The 22,545-nt window shown below is 34.9% G+C and overlaps 1 protein-coding gene across 4 annotated transcripts in view; it reads right to left on the reverse strand.

Moving 5' to 3' along the window:
• The window catches only part of STXBP5 (syntaxin binding protein 5), a 167,172-nt gene that overhangs the window by 132,556 nt on the left and 12,071 nt on the right, over window positions 1–22,545 (reverse strand). For 3 of the 4 annotated variants that reach the window (XM_082855293.1, XM_082855292.1, XM_082855294.1), the window contains exons 3-4: window positions 6,819–6,900; window positions 3,563–3,663 (exon numbers count right to left, since the gene is read on the reverse strand). In XM_082855293.1, coding sequence (XP_082711419.1) covers window positions 3,563–3,663; window positions 6,819–6,900 — 183 coding nt within the window. Of the gene's footprint in view, window positions 1–3,562; window positions 4,032–4,087; window positions 4,651–6,818; window positions 6,901–22,545 lie in introns of those variants that run through there. The other variant, XM_082855295.1, reaches the window with a different exon arrangement.

Below are 22,545 nucleotides of genomic sequence, written 5' to 3' on the forward strand. Positions count from 1 at the left end.
AACTAGTTATTAAAATAAGACAATATTACAATAAAATCTCTGAATTATTTAACACTTGTTCAGAATGTAATAAAACTGGTTTATAAAATTTTCATATTTCTCCTCCCTTTCCTAGTTTCGGAAATAAAAATGCAAATAGCATAAAAATGAAATAGAGTAACTTAACTATTAAGTTAGCCCAAATCCACTGTGGAATGAGGGGAAAACTAACTAGGCTACTGCTTATTGTACTTCAATGTCAACAATAAAAATAAGCTGTGTGGTAGTTATTACAAGTATTCATAAAGATTCTAGCTCTTTTCCTTCTTGGTTAGATGAGTAAAACTAGGGATGGCCATGGGACTTGCTCTGGGCCAAGAAATGAGAGTGAAAGAGATAGTATCACTTCTAGGCAGAAGCTTTAAGAGCCAAAACATGCTTCACCATATTCTTTTTCTGTCTGCTTCAGTGACTGGTAATATTGTAAAGACTGGCTGTTCCTCAGCCAGGATTCTGGAATAAAACTGATAATGAAAAGGAAGAGAGTTCCAGCAAATCCACAAAGAACATACAGCATAAGTAAAAATAAACTGTTGCTCTTTTAAGTCTTTCAGATTTTGAGTATTCTGTTACCACAGCATAACACCAGACTATCCTGATACAGATATAAAAACTGCATGCAAGGCAGCTGTGTAAAGAAAAGAATGGATTTCTACAAATAAGAGAGATGGAAGGATGGGCAGGAAGTGACAGGCTTCTATCCCTCCCCTGCGTGGGGCAGCTGCTCCAACAGAAGGCTTCCATCAGAGTACTGATTACAGGGCATTAGGAAAAGTCGTGAATGACAGAGAGCTCAGGGTGAGGGGCAGAATAAGCCTTGCCACCATAGGCAGGTTGCTAGAGCTGGAGGAAAGCCTCTACTATGCCTTCCCCTCCCAACCTGTAACCAGGTGCTGAGGAAAAGTAGGCTCCTCCCAAATGCCACCTCTCTCCTTCTTGCCATTTGAGGAAATCTGAACTTTCGTCTTGAGAGAATATAACAAGGTTCATCCATGAGGCATCAGGCCCATTTCTTAGCATGCAAGTACAAAAGCTGCCATACAGGTTTGTAGCCATCCTAGAGGATTTCATCCAAAGAAGATATTCAAGGACCAAGTTACTCATGCTACCGTTTCTTGTTTCTTGTTGTCCTAATAAAGGCCGACGAGAAGCTCAACTTTGAACAGAATCAACTAGTTTCTGCTGGTGAGGTGGGTAAACTGTATTACAGAACTCAAAGCTGGGAACTCCATCAGTTCATTCCATTTGTAACTTTTAGGATCACCTCATACAATTGTACAGGCTGTGGCCTGAATAACAGCACCCAACCAAGGAGGGGAGCGGTGGACTCTGAAGCTGCATCCACCCAGAAGGGCTACTTTTTTGTATTTCACACAAAGGTGCCTTCTGTTTGTCAAGATATGTGCCTACAGGTACCTTAGAGACTAGCTTACTGTTCCTTATCCACATTTATCAGAACTTCTTGGAGACCATCCTTAGGGGTACTATAGAGGAGACTTACTATGTACCAGACAATCATGGGACTGACCACTCTGAAACTCCTTGAGGTATGATCCTTCCTGAAGATTACCATGATGACCTGCAGTGTATGTTTGTGAACTTGGACCACATATTGCCACATTCCTGTGTCTCAATGAGGAATATGGGCACGCCACTGGAGAATATTCTTCTACTAGAATTCTACATCCTGGAAGAAACCCTTCAGTGGATGGTGGTTTAAGAGAACTTCTACAGCACTACACCAATCAAATGACACCACTCTGATGTGCTAGAGCACAGGTTTTCTTAACTTTGACACTTGATATCTTGGACCAGACAATTCTTTGTTATGGAATGGGGGGCTGTCTTGCGATTTGTAACATATTTGACAGTAGCCCTGTTTTTATCTACTAGATGCCATTAGCACTGCTCGCCCATCCCCAACTCCCAACTGTATAAAAAAATGTCTCCAGACATTGTCAAATGCCCTCTGGCGGGTAAAAATGCACCAGGTTGACAACAACTCTGCTAGATCTACACTTCCATTTCCAGTATGAGACTGACGGCAAGAAGATATGTACTGGGACTAAGATGCCCACCACTATTTCCACCAGCCCTATGGCATTTGAGGCTGATGGAGGGCTCCCCTTGAGATCCCACTGGCAAACAGACAAAGAAACTCTGCCCAGCAAGTTGAGATAGCCTTACTCCCATCAGGCAGAAAAGAATGAACCTTGACTTTTTGCTTGCTTTTCCTTCCCTATCTCATCCCTCCCTCCTTCCATTAACCCCTCCTTCTACTTCTCCTAGAAGTAGAACCATGATTCCAAGCCACTTAGATGATTTATCTTCCCAGACAAGATGTAGCCCAATAGCAAACTTTGCTACTGACCCCCTGCCAGCTCTGGCCTGGCATACAATGTAGACATGCCCTGACGTTGGCCAGAAAAGTCTGGATTGCTATATTCCCAGCAGCCTCTTTAGCTTGCCTACTTTAGAAAGCCACTGTGGGCAGAAGCCCAGGCTCACAAACAGACTGATCAGTTTATACAACCTGAATGGATTGATATTTATCAAAACAGGGACATGGCCTGATCCTTGGACATGGATTGGGCAGTCTGATGCCTGCCTTCCCCCAGGCATGGCCTGACACTAACTCCACTGCATTTAGATACTAGCTAGACTTCTTAACCTTAACACACAAACACACATCAAAAATATATCAGATAAGCAATGGGGGAGGGGGGACTATATTCCTTACTCACAGTTCATGCCAAAGTTAGTTCCATATGAATCAAAATTTAAGCATAAAAATGCAGCTATAAGAGCACTATAAAAAAATATGGGAGAACGTTTAATAAAATTGGAGTGAAAATGGCCTTTCCAATCAAAGCACAAAACTCAGGTCATGTGAGAGATTTCTTTGATCAAGTCGTTCCACGTCTACAAATTTATCTTACAGATATACTTGCGTAAGTGGACAAAGAAATATATGTAACATCACAGAGCATAATGAACAGCAGGCTAAAAATGATATGTGTCCACTTATATCAAATCCAGTCCTGGATATATCAAATGTCCAGTCAATTGATGAAGTCTGACTGAATAAAATATGGCATTTCGATACAATGAAATATCATGCAGTTATGAAAATGACTAAAGAAGGTTTAAATATACCAATGTGAAACGACCTATCAGATATATTACTAAGTGAACACAAGTTACAGAAAGAATATGTAATGCCTTCCCTTTTATGCAAATAAAATAGCTATATGGAGAGATTTCTGCTTATGTATACAGACTGTAAGTATTTCTAGAAGGACACAAAAGAAATTTATGTGGGTGCCTCTGGAGAGGAAGATGGGTCTGGAAAGGAAGGAAACTTGATTTTTATCATATATGCTTTGAAGTTTTTGAATTAGTTTTTAGATTGTGCATAAAATCCATCACAGAAAAATGAAATTAAAGAATAAAATTCAAAGGAAAATTTCAAAAAAGAATAGCAAATAACATATATATATATAAAATAACAGAAAATTCTTACCTTTCTCTGCAAAATTTAAGTGAATGTAGTATGGCAGGTCTCTTTTGACGTAAATTCCATAAATGTAAGGTGTCATCAGCCAAGGCACTCACAAGAGCTCCCTTAAAAATAAAGTGTAATATATTTTATATAGAACACATTTACAAACATTAATGCTACTAAAGAGCTACCAAAAAAATCTTCCCAAATTTCAAAACTCTCTGCCAATAGATTTAGTTCTGAGAAACATTTGCCTCACCCAAATTCTAAACAGCAGATGTAAAAGAGTGTATCATGTGTATACGTATGTATAAAAATTGTTTCAACTTCAACAATTTAAAGTATAATTTAACCTTATTAACTAAAAGTGTACTAGGATCTAGTTGGATATAGTTATAGTTGATAACTAGCTATGTAAAATTAGAAGTCAGACTATAAGTTACTTGGTCCCTATAGTTCATCCTTCCTTGACTATATGATATGAAGTAACCTTCCCATTTTATTTGGCTTAAGACAAATCCTTATGAATATATGATATGAAGTAACCTTCCCATTTTATTTGCCTTAAGACAAATCCTTATGAATCCTTATGAATGTACTCTGCCTGGATCATAATTCTACTACTAGAATGATATGGAAAACAAAAATAGCATTCAGCACTGTATAATTTCAGTGTCCAAAGGGCTGAAAAATCTGACTAATTTAGAAAGTTAAAACAGCTGATACTATTAAATACTATTAAGTCTGGAGAAGAAAACCTTTGGCAGTATGTGAGAATCATGCAGGGGGCTCAGTCTCACCCCAGACCTGACAAACCAGAAATTTCAGAGCAAGGACCATTGCAGGTGTATTTTTTAAAATCTCCAGAGGTGATTCTGATGTGTGAATAGGATTAAGAATCTATAGGCTAAGGCTGATTTATTAAGACATATGAATGTTTTTCCTCAAAAGAGGAAGATACTCCTTATCTGCACTGAGAGAATAAGACAAAAGACGCAACACGAAGAACTTTAATTTCAAAAAAAGATTTGCAATTCCAGTCCTTTAGGTTATTATGAGAAATCTTAAAATTTCCCTCTTTTAAAATAGGAGAGTTTCTCATTTATCTAAGAGAAAATATCTTTTCTATTTATATCATTTATCTAAAATAGCTCTGAAGACAAGATTTACATTAAATGATCTCTCCAAGTACTTTCCAATTTGAAATTCTATGAGGGCTCCTCTACTGTGTAACTCCTATTGCTACAACATGACTATTGGAAAACAGAAATATAGGAAGCCCACATACCCTTCCTTTCACTAGAAAGCATCCTCTTATCTCTATCACTTTGAAGCAGAGAAACTAAAAGGATTCAGAGTATCAAAGCTTTGTACTCTTCATTCTTACTTCCAGCAGTTTCAGACCAGGTCATCTTCTTTCTCAAGGTGTTTGCCCCATCTTTGTATTTCAAGGAAGAAGAGAAGATGTGGGGCCAAAATGGCAATCACAGCTGACCGCCTGTGGTGGCTCACTTACCTACATGTGCTTTTCCAAAACTGAAAGCAAACAGCTACTCCCAGTTGTCAGATTCCCATAGCCATCACCATGTAAATATTCATATTCTGCTAAGCATTTTTTTAAAACTGTCATTTTTAAGTACTTAAAATGTAACATTTAAGCATGTAAAGTAACAGTCATAGCAAAGAACTTTATGATAAATTCTATAGAAAAGCAGCTTGTGTTATGAATAATGAGAGCATCAACTAGTTAAGATTTCTAAAATTTAGGCATATAAGTAATCTATTTGCAATGTGTTATTTACATTGGCTCATACTGCTTAAAAAAAAATAATCTCAACACAAGTATAAAGATAGGTTAGAGAATATCTAAATATCTAGGAGAATAGGTTAGTGGTTGCCAGGGCTTAGGGACTGAGAGCAGGACCGATCTGTAATCTTGTTCCTGCTGGTCATTACACGAAATGTATGCAGGGAATAAAACTGCATGAAACTCTGCACACATACACACAATGAGTGCATGTAGAAACTGGTGGTGAAATGTAAATAAGGTCTGTAGTCTAGTTAAGAGTATTGTATTGATGTCTTTCTCTTGGTTTAATATTTTACTATTGTTACATAAAATGTTACTATTGGGGGAAATGGGGGAAGGGTACATAGGACCTCTCTATTCTGAAACTAATTGCCAGTCTAATTATTTCATAATAAAATTTTTTTTAAAAAAGGAAAAATAATCTCACATATGGATTCAACAACTTTCTACACTGTGATATTTTTATGTGTATTTTAACATTTTACGATGCCTATTATTCAGCCCTATACAGAATACTGAAGTTTTTAAACACTTCCTCTGACCCTGAAAAACCTACACGATTGCGTATCATTTGGATCACAGTTTTACTAAAATTTTTATATTACCCTCTTTAACTCTTTACATCAATACTGCCTCTCTTAAATCCTCTGATATGAAGAAAAGATTTATCAAAAGCCGAAAGTATCAAGTATTTTTTTTCTCTCATATACATCTAGAAATTTATTCCATGAAACCCAAGGACTTAGGGGCAAAAAGAATGCCCACAAATTATCCTCACATCTAAGTATAGCAGAATCTTTTCTAGAGTAATTTTTCTTCTAGCTTTTCTAGCTTCTAGCTTTTCCTTCTAGCTTTTTTCCTTCTAGCTTCTCCTGCCTGTCACTACTTGCAGTAAACATCTACTGTCAGAGCTGCTCATACTTTTTTAAGACATGCAAACACATTGTTTACTCTGCTAATAAAATGATGTATCTCTAGCTCCTTCCAAACTTTACACTCTATCAGAAAGAAAGGCATCAATTACTTCAACCAATAAGTGACACAACAAGAACTTTGGACAATAACCAGTTTCTAATGGACTTTGGTTTCCTGGATGTATTTCAAAACAACCCACTGGAGAAATACAATTTGTTATTTATAATAAGGTCAATCTTTGAAAAAACTTTAATGTAGATTTTTATATGTTACATAACTTTCAATATTCTTGAAATAAAATTTAAATGCAGCACACCGTACCAAAAAGATCTACCTTATGCCATTCTATTTTCAATACTGTTTTGAGAAACATCTTACATTATTTATGTAACTGTCTGTGATGATGCCTTAAAGTGAATTACTATTAGCTCTGACCTAAAAGAAATTCATTTTTGTTCAAATATTTAAATATAATTGCATGCAAGAATTCTGAAAGATGGGATGTGGCCCTATTTCATACATAAGCTGGTGAGATTAAAGCAATTCACTAACCTCATTAATCAGGAACTGGAGCTGGATTACTGCAGCTCCACTGTCATGCTGGCAATAACATTCTACTCCTGGACGACCAAAGCTGTCATTAATTTCATTAAGGAGTTTATGGTATGTGTGAGCTTTTTTATAGCAATTGATAAGTTATATAATAGACTCAAATATTTCAATGACCTGATACAGGCTATTTACTAAGGTTGAGATTTAGAGTTAGGTGATTACACAGCAATCTAATCAGCTAGTTCCTGTTGATAATCAGAATTTTCAGAGATTTCAGGTCTAACAGAAATAAGACAACTGTCCCTTCTAGAAAAAAACAATTAAAAATAGCAATATACAGAACCAAGCTACATGTATTTGATATATTTTACTCTGGCCCAAGTCTTTTTCTTTCCCTTAAAGTAAAAAGAAGAGAAAAGGGAGTTGATCTGTAGTGCTTCCAATTTTGCTGAAGTCAAGAAACAAATCTGAAAAGTAGACAAATGTCATTTTAGAATATTGCTTTTAGGTACAATCTTCTTACTGGCATCTTTCATTCCTGTAGTGTCATTTTTAAACAGTGTAAGCTAAAAATATAATGAAGAACCACATAACTATGTTTGTAATTGTGGCAGGTTATATCACCAATGAATGTATCAATGTTTTACAATACGCTTGAACACAGATTAATACGTAAATATCCATTAATTTGCATATAACAGGAAACGTACAGCATTTTCTATATGTTAAGCATTATAGTAAACTTGTCATATATATTAATTCATTTCATCCTCACAACCATGAAGAATATGTAATTTCCCCCATATAAACAGATAAGAAAACTGAAGCACAGAGAAATTAACTTGTCCCAAGTCATACAACTAGAAAGTATAGCAGAAATTGAATTTGAATAAGCATTCTAGCTCCAGAGTCTATACTCTTAATTGGTAAGTTATGCTGAGTAAAAAAACAAAAACAAAAAACTCCAAACACTTACAGAACTTACTACATGCCAGGTACTGTTATACGCTTTTTACCTTCATAAACTTGAGATAAGTTAGCCATTTTAACACACTGCTACACTAATATTTTCACTAGTTAATATTAACTGAAAATAAAAAGTTAAATCTAAAAATAAAATTTGATGGGATTTAATAAAATTATAGCCCTCTTTATACAAAGTCACATTCAAGTGAACAGACTATTTCTATATTCTATTAGTACATGCCCTATGGTTCTTCTTTTTTTTATATATATTGTGTACGATTTATATGGAGGAAGATACAATAAGTTCTAGAAAGGCAAAGAAAAATCATGAAAAACATATTACATAACGAAAAAGAAATACATAGATATTAATGAAAACTGGGGTATGTGGCAAGTATCAAAGCATAATGAATTTACTAACAAATGACATTCTGTACCATACATGCAATATTATGAAAGTGAATTTTGCCCACTCTATTTTAGTGAATACTATTAACCAAAAAACACGATAGAAGATGATTTTAAATGAATTCCTAGCCAATACATACAGAGAAGATATATCAGTAAAAATGCATAACAAACAAAATGCAATAAATGTGAATGTATAGGTAGCCACAATATATATAGACAGGTATTTCAATGACAACTGGTACAAAGCAGACAGCAAAATAATAAGTGTAAAAGAATTTCATTATTGTGCTCATTCATATTTTTACCCAGCAAGTAACAACAGGTCTATGGTTCTTCTTAATTAAAAATAATTGTACCAAAAGGTTAAATTCTATTTTCTCTCTATATATTTTTTCCTTTGATTTCTAGAAGTCTTTCTAGGTGATATTTATTTTCAATGGTTTTTATTTTATTACTAGCAATTAACTCTTCTATTATTTTATAAACTAGTAGACTAATTGAACATGTTTAGCCTATAGTACCCTACTCTTTAAATACTTCAAAATTTTTATTACTATTATTAATATCAGTAGTATTTTTGCTACATCAATTACCCAAATGCAACTACATGAAGCTAAATTTGAAATTGCTACTATTGGCACTTGGTAGTGCTACGTCACACCCTGATAGGTCAAAGATAGGTCTACATTTCTGTTCATCCATTTCTTTTGTCAGATGACAGCAAAGACCTTCACCTTTTAGCCAGTATTTCTAATTTCTAAGTAAGTCTAAGAAATTACTAATTTCTAAGTAATTCTAATCTTTCCAGTTAAAATTCTTTCTGGCACCAATTAGCATATTCTATATTCCCACCTTATATAAATGGAGTAAAATTTCTCTTATCTGACCAGATCAGGATTAACTAAGTTAATTAAAAATGTAAGCTACTGGGTTTCCCTGGTGGCACAGTGGTTGAGAGTCCGCCTGCCGAAGCGGGAGACACCGGTTCGTGCCCTGGTCCGGGAAGATCCCACATGCCACGGAGCGGCTGGGCCCGTGAGCCATGGCCACCGGGCCTGCGCGTCTGGAGCCTGTGCTCCGCAAAGGGAGAGGCCACAATAGTGAGAGGCCCGCGTACCGCAAAAAAAAAAAAAAAAGCTACTGTAGAGGATTAAAAATTCTACTTACCTATATTTTCATAAAACATACACAATTCTGCTAATCTTGTGATATTCGCCAAAGATTATTTTCTTTCTGTAGAGGATTAAATATTCTACTTACCTATTTTTTCATAAAACATACACAATTCTGCTAATCTTGTGATATTCGCCAAAGATTATTTTCTTTAAGTGTGGATCTATTACTTAGGGTTCAGAATTGTTTTTCTTAAATAAAACATAGCTGGAACTACCCGGGTATAAGATTTGCAGTTTACTTTTTTAAATGGCATTCTAAAGATACGGGAAATGCAAACTCAGTGCAACATTCGCACAGAGTCTTCTTATTTCTTTTCCAGTCATCTACTGCTTTCTCATCCATATTGCATCAGACAGGAAATTTTAACTGATTAACCTTCATGAAGTCTTTCCAAAGTATCTATTTTGGATTTTTGTATTTTTAAAAACACTATTTGCATTCACATTTCATCATTATTATATATTATTAAAGTGAATTTCTTGATTATAATATCAAACATAAAAGGCACGAACAGATTTGTGAATACACAAAACAGATTCATGGTAAGTAAAGAATATGCAAACACATTTACTAATTTGGGCCTCCTGGAAAATAGCCTACTGGTCTTGAAACTTCAGTATGCTGTGGGCATCTATCAGTATTTATTCACAGAGAATGAAAAGTGTCTGTAGCGACCTCCCTGGTGACACAGTGGTTCAGACTCTGAGCTCCCAATGCAGGGAGCCCGGGTTCAATCCCTGGTCAGGGAATTAGATCCCATATGCATGCCGCAACTAAGGAGCATGCCTGCCACAACTAAGACCTGGTGCAACCAAATAAGTAAATAAAATATGAAAAACTAAATAGATTAAAAAAAAAAGTGTCTGTAAATCCAGGAAGTCAGTTATATGGAGATCAAGAAAGGTTTTACTCTTACTCTGTGTGTGACACTATTCTAGACAAAATTATACTTTTATGACATTAGTATTAATATAGTCATTTTACTTCTAGCTAAGATGATAAATATATTTTCTTAAAAATAAGAACCACTTACTGAGTATCTACTAAGTTTTGGCCACCGTTTCTTAAATCCTCACAGTAACTTTAAAAGTTTGTTATCCCAGGAGCTCCCTGGTGGTCTAGTGGTTAGGATTCTGGGCTTTCTCTGCTGGGGCCTGGATTCAATCCCTGGTCGGGGAACTGAGATCTCACAAGCCGCATGGCACGGACAAAAATAAATAAATAATGTTTGTTATCCATATTTCACAGATGATAATTCTGAGGCTTAGAGAAGTGTTTTTTTTTTTTTTTTTCCCCAAGGTTACTACTGATTTATTTCCCTTTTCCTTTGGAAAGGGTAGTACTGTGCTGCAGCCAACCCTGAAGGGTCCTAACACTAAAAAAGCCCTATGGGGAAAAATTTTATAACAAATCATTACTTCATAATAACAAAGTTTAAAATTAAATTTTAAGTAATGGATATTGCTTATATATAATCAAGAGATATTAGTGTGGAAAGAACACAAGTTTCAGAGCAAGCAGTTCTCAATCCTGGTGGTATCAGAATTCTGGCTCTACTGCAGATCTACTAAACCCAAATTGCTGGAGAAGAAGCTTGAGTGGGTATTTTGTTGTTGTTGTTGTGTCCACTGTTATTGTTTAGGTGCCACAGGAACATCTGAGGCACAGCGAGAATTAAGACACCTACTTTCAAGACAATGCCAGCTCCGTAATTAGTTGCTGGGATCTGTGGAGAATTATTACACCACTCAGATTTCTCTATAAAATGCTATCTAGTCTAGCTTGCAGAATGGTGGTGAGAATTAAAACTGCAGACTAACCAGATGGTGGCTATTATCGTTATTTAACACAATGTATTCACTGCTTTAACAAGAATTAAAGTTATCTTACAGTGAACAAATCGTAATGTAAGAATGTCAACTCAATATATTAGATCACAAAAGACCATGTCATAGATGCAAATATTCATATCCTTTCCTACCTCTAACGATTATTGCATATATGGTTCTCCTAATATTTGGCATTACTAAGTATTAACAGTTTTATTAAAAAATGGTCACTCACTACAACAAAGGTCTTCTTGGAAAATTCACATTTATTGTGGCTATGTTCAAAACTACATGAGAAAACAAAGCATCTGAAATGAAAATGAAGAAAAACCAAAAGGAAAGATTACATATAAATAATCTGCAAAGATATTTTTTATATGTAGAAATATTCACTTATTGATCTGACATCTGCCCTTTTAATCCACTGTAAGGCAAATCCAAATTAAAAGCTACACTGAATATTTCTTGGTGTCAATTTATCTTACTTTCTAATTCTGACCTCCAATGTATCCTTTTAAAAATGTTGCAATCTTCCTATCTTAGATACCTTTAGTCTCAATTTTTCTACTGCTCACCTATCAAGAGCTTTGATGTCTACCTAACCAACCAGTCCTCTTTGTTTCTGGAGTAAACCAGCAGTTTATCTGACCCATGACACAGGCCAGACACTTCCTGCACAGCTACACTCATGGTTTTTGTCCAGATAAGCACCATTAGAACTCCTGAAGAGGAGCTGCAGAAGGCAAGGCTGTCTGGTTGGGAGCGGAGTCGTTGAATACAGACATGATCTTTGAGTTCAGACATGATCCTCAGGGTGAGCAGACATTCAGTCCTGTCTAAAACAACCATAAGACATTTGGTCCACACCAAAAGGTTCTTGATATTGGGTCCTGTCCAAAACCATTTTGCGTAGACCAAATATGCTCATGGGCATTTTGGATAGGACTAAATTTAAAGAAACTTTTGGCATGGACCAAATGTCTTATGAGTGTTTTAGACAGGACCAAATGTCCTGCATATTTAAATAAAACTGCTAATACTTAGTAATGCCAAGCAATAGGGGAAAAAGAAATATTTAAGGAAAAAAATAACATAATAAACCTACCAGTTAATGAAGAATAATCAGGAAGACATATGTAATGACAGATAAGCAGAAACAAAGACTAGATCCAGTAAAATCTTTTATTTTATAATACTGTACCACAAATTAAAAATCAAAATAAGCATTCATCCAAATGTCTAAATGGTTATTATATATACATATATATTTGGTTGGAAAGGGAGAGAGAAAAGAGGAATTTGGAGGCTTTTAAGTACATCATCATCATCGTAGTAGTTAAGACTTGTTGAACACTTAATGTGTCAAGCACTATACATGTATTACCTCAGAAGGAGTACCCTCTATTATAAGCTCAGTTTTGACAAATTAGGAAACTATGTACAACAAGGTTAAATAAATTAGCCAAAGCCATACAGCTAGTTAGTAAGGATGCTGGGGTTTGAACCCAAACAGTCTAACACCAGAACATACACAGATAGGCAGAGACACACACAAATCAAACCTCACTGCCCAAACAGCCGATTTTCACATGTAAATGTCACTTCCTGACTTATTTTAAGTCATTTTAAAACTGAAGAATTAACAATGAGGAAATACTTAAAATCAGTATCACTAAAGTCAGACTTGTCTAAAACAATAAAACTAGACCAAATGTAACTTTTAGTAGAAAGTAAACACCATAAAACCAATTAGGCATAAACAATAAACGAATCAAAAATTTTTTTCTAGGTTCATTCTTCATGTTTGTTCATGGTAATAAACACCTATTTTAATAATGAAGCACTATGGACAAGCAGAATAAGCAAAAAGCTGGAGTTTTCCTTCTCAAAATCTGGAGTTCTGCATCTCAAAATTTCAACTAGAATAGAATAGTCTCCTTACAAATATCATCATGTGTAAAATGATGAGCCAACAAACATTTTAGAGACTATAGCCATGTGAGAGGAACAGTTCTTAGTAAAGTTAAATAAGATACTAAAATGAGTAAACAACCCTGTCTTCAAAAAACAGAATCAAAACACTGTATTAGTAAAATAAAGGAAGAAAACCACATGATCATCCCAATAGAAAAAGCCTTTGACAAAATCCAATGCCCTTCCACGTTAAAGCACTCAAGGAGAAAGGAACTTCCTCAACTTGACAAAGGCCATATATGAAAAACCCACAGTTAACATTATTATACTAATGCTGAAAGACCGGATGCTTTTGTGCTAAGCTCAGGAAAAAGACAGGATGTCCACTTCTACCATTTCTACTCAACATTATTATACAGGACGTTCTAGCCAGGGAAAACAGGCAAGAAAAAGAAATACAAAGTGTCCATGTTGCAAAGGAAGAAATAAAGTAAAACTATCACTACACGATCTTGTAGATGGAAAATTCAAAATCTGAAAATTTACAATAAAAAATTCAATAAAAAACTATTAGAATGAATAAATGAGGTCAGCAAGGTTGCACAACATAAGATCAATATACAAAAATCAACTGTACTTCTACACACTGGCAATAAACAATCTGAAGTGGAATTAAGAAAATAATTCCATTTATAAGAATGTCACAAAGAATAAAATACTTTGGAATAAATTTATCCAAAGAAGTACAAGACTTGTGCACTGAAAACTACAAAACATTGTTGAAACAAGATCTAAGTAAATGGAAAGACATCCGATACTCATGAAACAGAAGACATAATAATTGTGAAGATGGCAATATTCAAACTGACCTACAAAATTAACACAGTATCAGAATCCCAGCTGTTTGCAGAAACTGACAAGCTGATCCTAAAATTCACATGGAAATGCAAGGAACCCAGAACAGCAAAATAATCTTGACAAAGAAAAAAGTTGGAAGACTCATAATTCCCCAATTTCAAAACTTACTACAATGTTAGAGTAATCAAGACAGTGTGGTATTAGCATAAGGGTAGATATATAGATCAATGGAATGATCTAAGAGTCCAGAAACAAATATTTATGATCAATTGACTCTGACAAGGATGCCAAGACACTTTAATGGAGAAAGAATAATCTTTTCAACAAATGGTACTGGGACAAATGGATATCCACATGAAAAAGAATGAATTTGGATCCCTATCTCACACTATATACAAATGCTAGCTCAAAATGGAACAGAGATCTAAATGTAAGAGCTAAAGCTATAAGACTCTTAGAGGAAAACATACGAGTTAATCATTGTGACCTCAGATAAAGTCATGGTTTCTTAGATATAAGACCAAAAGCACAAGCCACAAAGGAAAAAAAAAGATAAATTGGACTTCACCAAAATTAAAAGCATTTGTGCCTCAAAGGACACCATCAAGAAAGTGAAAAGACAATCCACGGAATGGGATAAAATATTTGTGAATCATATCTTATAAGGATTTAATATCCAGAATATGTAAAGAGTTTTAACAACTGAACAAAAAGACCACCCAATTTAAAAATGGGGAAAGAAAAATGAAGACATTTCTCAAAAGATATGCAAATAGCCAAAGTATATACGAAAAGATGCTCAACATCATTAGTAATTAGGGAAATGCAAATCAAAACCATAATGAAATATCACTTCACACCCTCTTGTATGGCTGTAATAAAGACAACAGCAAGGTTTGGTGAGGATGTGGAGAAATTAGAACCCTCAATTATTGCTGGGAGGAATGTAAAATGGTGCAGTCACTTTGGAAAATAGAGCGGTAATTCCTCTATTATATACTCAGAGTTAACATATGACTCAGCAATTCCACTGCTATGGATAAAAATAAGAGAAATGAAAACATACATACACAAAACTTCTACACAAATGTTCACAGCAGCATTATTCATAATAGCCAAAAAAGAGGAAAATCCAAATGTCCATCAACTGATCACTGGATAAATAATATGTAGTAGACTTATACAATGGAATATTCAGCCATAAAAAGAAATAATACACACTACAATACGGATAAACCTTGAAAAATCACGCTAAGTAAAAGAAGCCAATCATAAAAGACTACACATTATATGACTACATTTATATGAAATGTCCTAAATAAAATCTATAGAAAAAGAAAGCAGATATGTGGCTGTGAAGGATTGGGTAGAGAGGGTGATGGGGACGGATTGCTAATAGGTATAAGGTTTCTTACTGTGGTAATGAAAACGCTCTGAAATTAAAAAGTGCTGATGATTGCATAACTCTGAATATAATGAAAATCACTGAACTGTACACTGTAAAAGGGTGAATTTTATGGTATATTCAAATATTTCAATAAAACATATCTTAAAAAAGAATCAGCTTGAATGAATGAAAACAAATAGCCAAAAATAAAAGACTGAATTTAAAGCAAAAATGATTGTAGTTACTAATGAAACAAGTTAAAACATTATATTCTTAAATATAATTTAAAAATCCCTTTTATCTGAGATTTAAAAATATCTTTTATAAGCAAAAAATGAATATAACTATTTAGCAATCTAAATGAAATGCAGCATAGTAAGAGGGCAAAATAAGACTAAACATTTTTGCAATTAAGCTTTTTTCTTTCTGTCCTGCACCCAATTTTTAAACATTTTAATTTCATTCAAGATTTGAACACAGTAAGTATTCAACAGATAAGAAACAATGAAAACGCAGTGTTCTCTTAAACAAATGAAGACCTCAATCATATAAAGAAATAGTATGGTTTTAGAAACACGTAAGAAAAATCCCAAGAAAAATATGTCTTTTCCTTTATAAATCATGATCATTTATGTTCCATCTAATAGTGTAAAATACACATTAATCCTTAAAATATACATATAAAAAATTTTCAGGTAATTCCAATATAAAAAACAATTTGCTGGGCTTCCCTGGTGGCGCAGTGGTTCAGAGTCCGCCTGCCGATGCAGGGGACAAGGGTTCGGGCCCCGGTCCGGGAAGATCCCACATGCCGCTGGGCCCGTGAGCCATGGCCGCTGAGCCTGTGCGTCCGGAGCCTGTGCTCCGCAATGGGAGAGGCCGCAACAGTGAGAGGCCCGCGTACCGCAAAAAAAAAAAAAAAAAAAAAGTAGGGAAAAGATGCTTTGGTTCAAGATAGTAAGCTGAACATATATGTCTGCTATAACTTTGTTTTAAGAACCTGCTAAAAAAAAAGTACAGCCAAAAGATAAAAAAACTTGGAAAATATAAGAAAAAAATGCACTATAAAAGACTTTTAGGAAAGGTTAACATTGAATAAGAGAAAAAAATGTTATCAAAGAAGTAACAGGTCAAAAATGTATTTTACTTAGCTTCTAAAAAAATAATAATAATAATGTGTCTTCAGATGGAAGTACCCAGAATGATAAATGAAATAAGACCCATACCTAAATATACTACTGTAAAATCTTATCGCACAAACGCTTAAGACCCTATAGCCTATCAGGAAAAAAATTACCATTTGGATGGCAATAATAACACAAATAAAAGAAGAAACAAAGCAGAGCTTCTTATACTAAGACTCTACTTTGTCTCCACATTTCCCATCTTGTAGCTCTTAAAAGGTAAAGAGAGCAAGCAACAGAATATTCCTTAACCATGTCTGCTTAACCCACTCATTTCTCTTAATTGAGAACTTTAATATGCATTGGGGATATAAATCATAGTCCCTATCCTCAAAAGTCTTAAACTCTAGTAATGGAAATATAAAAGCAAGAGAGCAGATAGGTGCACAGATACTCCCAAATGGTGTTCATTTTTGTAGACAAGAATTTAGCTTGAAAAGAAAAAACACTTTCCAATTACTTTCACGATCGTCAGTTCATTTGGGCTTTAGCCTGTCTTACAGTATTCTATGTCCACGCTGTTCTTTTGTTTTCCTCCTTCCTTTTTATATAATTATATTGAATTCTGTTGGTACTTCCTTGTTTCCTTCAACAGGCATCACCTGTGACTAGTAGAATAAAATATAGTAAAAGAATCAGGCAATGGGACCCCAGCCAGTGATAAGTTCTGAAAGTACAACTCCTAGGCAAGTTTCACTGCTGCCACTACCACTGATTACACACATATTTGACAACCTCTACTTTTATGAAGAATGTGGTAATATCAAGAGTGGTATATACTTAGGAAACTGTTAAGATTTTTAAGATTATGTACCTTCTCAGAGAATCTGTTCATTAATTCCTGTCACCAAGGAAAAAGGCAAAGAAAGTACTGGCATTATTCCAACATCTACAGAAGTGACATCTTCAATTTTCCAACCTAGAAAGAGAAGATTGGAGTACCTATAAAATGGAAAAGAACTGGAGAACTCTGATATCCTGTACAGTTTCTGAAGATATGCTTATATCCTGCAAAGTTTAAAAATAAGAATATGGAAAGCTGTATTTTTCATGAACTCATAAGTGACTAATAAATTATCCCATGTTTAATTATGTAATATTCTGTGAAATAACTTTCTTTGAGCAGATATTCTGCTAACAAACCAAGAAAGACTTTTAAGGGTAAATTGTTCCTTCCTGCCACAGTAAAAATACTAAACCCAAGAGCACAATTTTAATCCATCAGAAACCCTGAAGATTTCCACTAACTTCTATTACCATTTCTTTTAGTACATTCTTAGACTTTTAGCAAACAGGGTAATTCATAACTCTTTAAGTAGTCTAGTAAGCCTTCAAGGTGTCTACTCTGAATTGGCTTACTTTTCTGTGAATAAAAGATCAGTGGATGATTTTTATTTTTAATGGCCTAAGTCTTGAACCATAATGTGATTATTTTTCAATAACGAAGTTAAAATCTAAATACCACCATAGTGTGGTCAAAGAATATTGATGAAAGCATCCTTAAAACAAAAAGAGGGTGAACTTTAGCATCAGACCAACTCTACCATTTACCCTGAACATAAACAACAAATCAATTAGCACGTGAAAGCTTTCATTTCTTTGTTATCTATGCTGTTATGAGGAATAAATGGGGGGCAACAAATAAAAGGGGCAGTACATCATACATTTATCCTGGTCAAGATAATACAACCTATTCAAAAAAATAAAATTTCTGAAAGTAGCAGATAGCCAGAGAAAAAATGGAAATACATATCCTGATCTGTGATAACTAAGACAACCTATGTGTGCTGCAGAGTTCTCTTCTGTGAAGTGCTTCGCCTGCCTCCTTCGTCTCATCAGTGTGAGGATCACCTGCAAGCTTGAGACTAGACTTTTCAACCTCATAATTAGACTCCATGGTCTTTTTTTTTTTATTGCTGGTTCTCATATCCAGCGATACACTGCTAGGAAGAGGAATAATTCAAACCCGGAATTCCAGTTCCTTTCCATCTTCATAAATATTTTGTACAGCTTCACAGCTCTGTCTCCAAAGGCAATGATAGAGCAAAGTGTCAGCTTATTTCCTTATGGTTGGTTATACCACAAATCTCAAGATGTTATGATTGCTTTAAAATGACATCCTTTCTACACACACTGTACTGAACACAATTCTCATCTATCATTTGCCTCACTAAGAATACTACTACCCTGTCTACCAAACATTTAACCAGTACTTCTCAATTCTGGCTCTACATTATAAGCATCCATGGACATTTAAGATAAAAAAAATTACAGATGTCAAACCCCATGCCAGACTCACTGAATCAGAATATCTAGAGAAGAAATCCAAACACATGTTTGGGCATTGTTTTTTTTTTTTTTTTTTTCCAGCTCCACAAATGATTCTAACGTATATAGCCATGGTTCAGAACAATTGCAAAACCTTGTGGGCTAAAGTATAACTAAACATTATCTTCCACAAAATTCATATATTGATATACATACACACATATTGTGTATATATATATAATTAAATTATTCTGTTTGAAGAAAGAAAGTCTGAAAAATTATTATGAGTCCCCTTAATATCTCATCACAGGTCTTACTTTCCAAACTTCTAAAAATTTGCTACTTCCATCTGAACTAGTCCTAATCAACTTGATAGGAACATGCTCAAAACAAGAACTTAAGTCTTTACCCAAGTTTAAGATAGTGAAGAACATCTCATTTTGTATTTTATGACCTATGAATGTATTTGCAATACAAAGCCTTTGTCAAACAGCAATTATTTTCACTTTCATAGTACAGTACCCCTAACTCTATAGTTTCATCTGCTTGACAAACATCAATTTAAAAACCTCTTTTTGAAGATCATGTGTTTTTCACCTATAAAAATTAACACAGACTTCCTATTTGTCATCCAGCACATAAGAAATTTGGAAGTTGTCATTCTGTCCTAACAATAAATAAAAAGCTGTTCACACTAAAAATCAACAACTCTTTTTAGATTCATAAGACAAGTGAGGTCACAGGGCAAATGGCTGTCCCTAAAATTGCAGACGCAGATAGGCCATTACAGAAAATCACAACTTACTGAAACAAACCAACCAGCAGACACCTCTGCAGGAATCAGTGCTGGGGTAGGAAAACCTAAACTGTACTTGATGAACTGCTGAAGGCCTAAAGTAGACAAGTCTGTTAGAAACTCCAGGAGGACCCAGTCATGGGAGGGATCCCCATACATTAGTGAGTTTTACCTCCATGGGCTCTACCAGGTTTTCACAGTGACTATCTGAGAAAAATCCCCTCCCACTTCCAGGAGGGGGAAAGGGAAAAGCAACCATTTTTAAATACACTGGAGCGTTCTGTTCATAACAAGGTCTGCCCTCTGGAGAAACTAACGAGAGCCTAAACTGCTGGGGGGCTTATCAGAGCCTAACTGACCTGAAGGAAGGGAAATATACAACTTCAACCCACTCTAGCCATCCTAACTCCTCTGAGTGAAGTGGGAGGAGAGGGGAACTGAGGAGCGCCTGTGTAGTTCACAGTCCAGAAGCACAGGCTTGCTCAAAGACTACGACCTAACAACGCTTCCCCTCCCCGTACCACCAAAAATGAATCCAGACACAGACCTTACATCCTTCACAAAAATTAACTCAAAATGGATGGTAGACCTAAATGTAAAACTCCAAACTATAAAAATTCCTATAACGTAGGAGAAAACCTAGATGACCTTGTGTATGGCAATGACTTTTTAGATACAACACCAAAGGCACCATCCATGAAAGAAAAAAATGGTAAACTGGACTTGATCAAAATCTTCTGCTCTGTGAAATGCAGTATCAAGAGAATGACAAGATAAACCACAGACCTGAAGAAAATATTTGCAAAAGACACATCTGATAAACTACCATTATCCAAAATACACAGAGAACTCTTAAAATTCAACAATAACAAAACAAACAACCCAATTAAACATGAGCCAAAGACCTTAACAGACACCTCACCAAAGAAGATACACAGATGGCAAATAAGCATATGAAAAGATGCCCCACATATGTCATTGGGGAAATGCATATTAGAATAAGGAGATACCACTACAAACCTATTAGAAGAGCCAAAATCCAGAACCAAAATCCAGAACTGACAACACCAAATGATGACGATGATGTGCAGCAAAAGAGCTCTTGTTCATTGTTGGTGGGAATACAAAATGGTACAGCTATCTTTGGAAGACAGTTTGGCAGTTTCTTACAAAACTAAACATACTCATACAATACAGTAGTCACACTTCTTGGTATCTACCCAAAGGAAATGAAAATGTATATCCACACATAAACCTGTGCATGGATATGCAGAGCCACTTTTTCAAAATTGCCCAAACTTGGAAGCAACTAAAGATGTCCTTCAGCAGGTGAATGGATAAACAAACTGTGGTACATCAGACGATGGAATATTATATAGCACTAAAAACAAATGAGCTATCAACTATGAAAAAACACAGGAAACTTAAATGCATATTACTAAGTGGAAGACAATCTGAAAAAGCTACTTACTGTATGATTCCAAATATGTAACATTCTGAAAAAGGCAAAATTATGGAGACAGTAAAAGGATCACTGGTTACCAAGAGGTAGGGGAAAGGGAGGGATGAAAAGGTAGAGCACAGAAAATTTTTAGGGCAGTGAAACTGTTCTATACGATAATACAATGGTGGATACATGTCATTATACATCTGTCAAAACCCACAGTATGTACAACACCAAGAATGAACCCTAACATAAACTATGGACTTTGGGTGATGATGTGTTAATGTAGGTTCATCAACTGTAACAAATGTACCACTCTAGTGGGGGATGCTAATAATGGGGGAGTCTGTGCCAAGTGGGAACAGGGGTATATGGGAAATCTCTGTACTTACTGCTCAATTTTGCTGTGAGGCCAAAACTGCTCTAAAAAGTAAAGTCTGCCAAAAAATTAATATGTTAAGAAATGAAGCTAGCCACATTCTCATGATTATAAGGGTAGACATAATTTTTACTGCTCACTCACAATTCTAACATCCTGCTAGTCTGCTATTTAAGCAAAACTATAATGTGCACTATTTCTACAGTAAAAATTTAACGAAATGCTAAAATTAACCATGAAAGATGCATAGGTCAACATTTAAAACTTCCTTAATCCAACACAATTGTAATATTTTACAGTAAATGTCAAATGGTATTTGAAAAATTGTCAGTCAACTGCTTTCTTTTCATGTGAGTGAAACACCAAAACAAAGTAATTGCAGCATCTACACTAAAATATAATTATAGCATTAACTGGGTTGAAATAGGCCTCTAGTTACATCTCCCACTATTATTCTGAATAAGAATTTTTTATTATTTTTGAATAGAGTGGTTCAAAAATATTCATCCTTATTATTTACTGCTTTGGAGTTAGGACTGTCTCTAAAGGGGTCAAAATGAATTATATTTATTATCATAGGCAATTCTTCAGAATGGCGTTTGATACATAAATATACTTTCAAATGAACCATTTGCTCAGTCGTCTATGAAATATAGTCATAAATAATCATGGCCTGGGTTAAAGAAACAAAAAGGAACATACATTCTCACATATCATATAACAATCTTTTATCCCAGCATCCATTCTCAGATGCTTAATGGCTAAGTTCTTAAGTATGGCCAAGTGAATTTTAAAAGAAAAATAAAACACATTATGAAAAATACAGTACAAAGACTGCATAGATGGAAAATCTGTTTCAATACTTTTCCTCCCTTTCAAAAGACAAAAAGGAAAAAATACACAAAAGGAAAGCAATTTGGCAGAAAGTACTGCAATAGTTGATGCCACTAGATTTATAGTCACTTTTGGCAGAGTACTGCTGTGAAAAAGCAGAGGTGCTGCTATTACAAGAAAAGATTATGTACTTTCAAGAAAGGGTAGGATTAATCTCTCTTCAACAGACAACCTCACCAGGAAAAGCTTCAGAAGTTCCAGAGAGCACTTACTGAAAGGGA

This window comes from Leucopleurus acutus, assembly GCF_964270905.1.
Source record: "Leucopleurus acutus genome assembly, chromosome: 15".
Classification (NCBI taxonomy): Eukaryota; Metazoa; Chordata; class Mammalia; order Artiodactyla; family Delphinidae; genus Leucopleurus; species Leucopleurus acutus.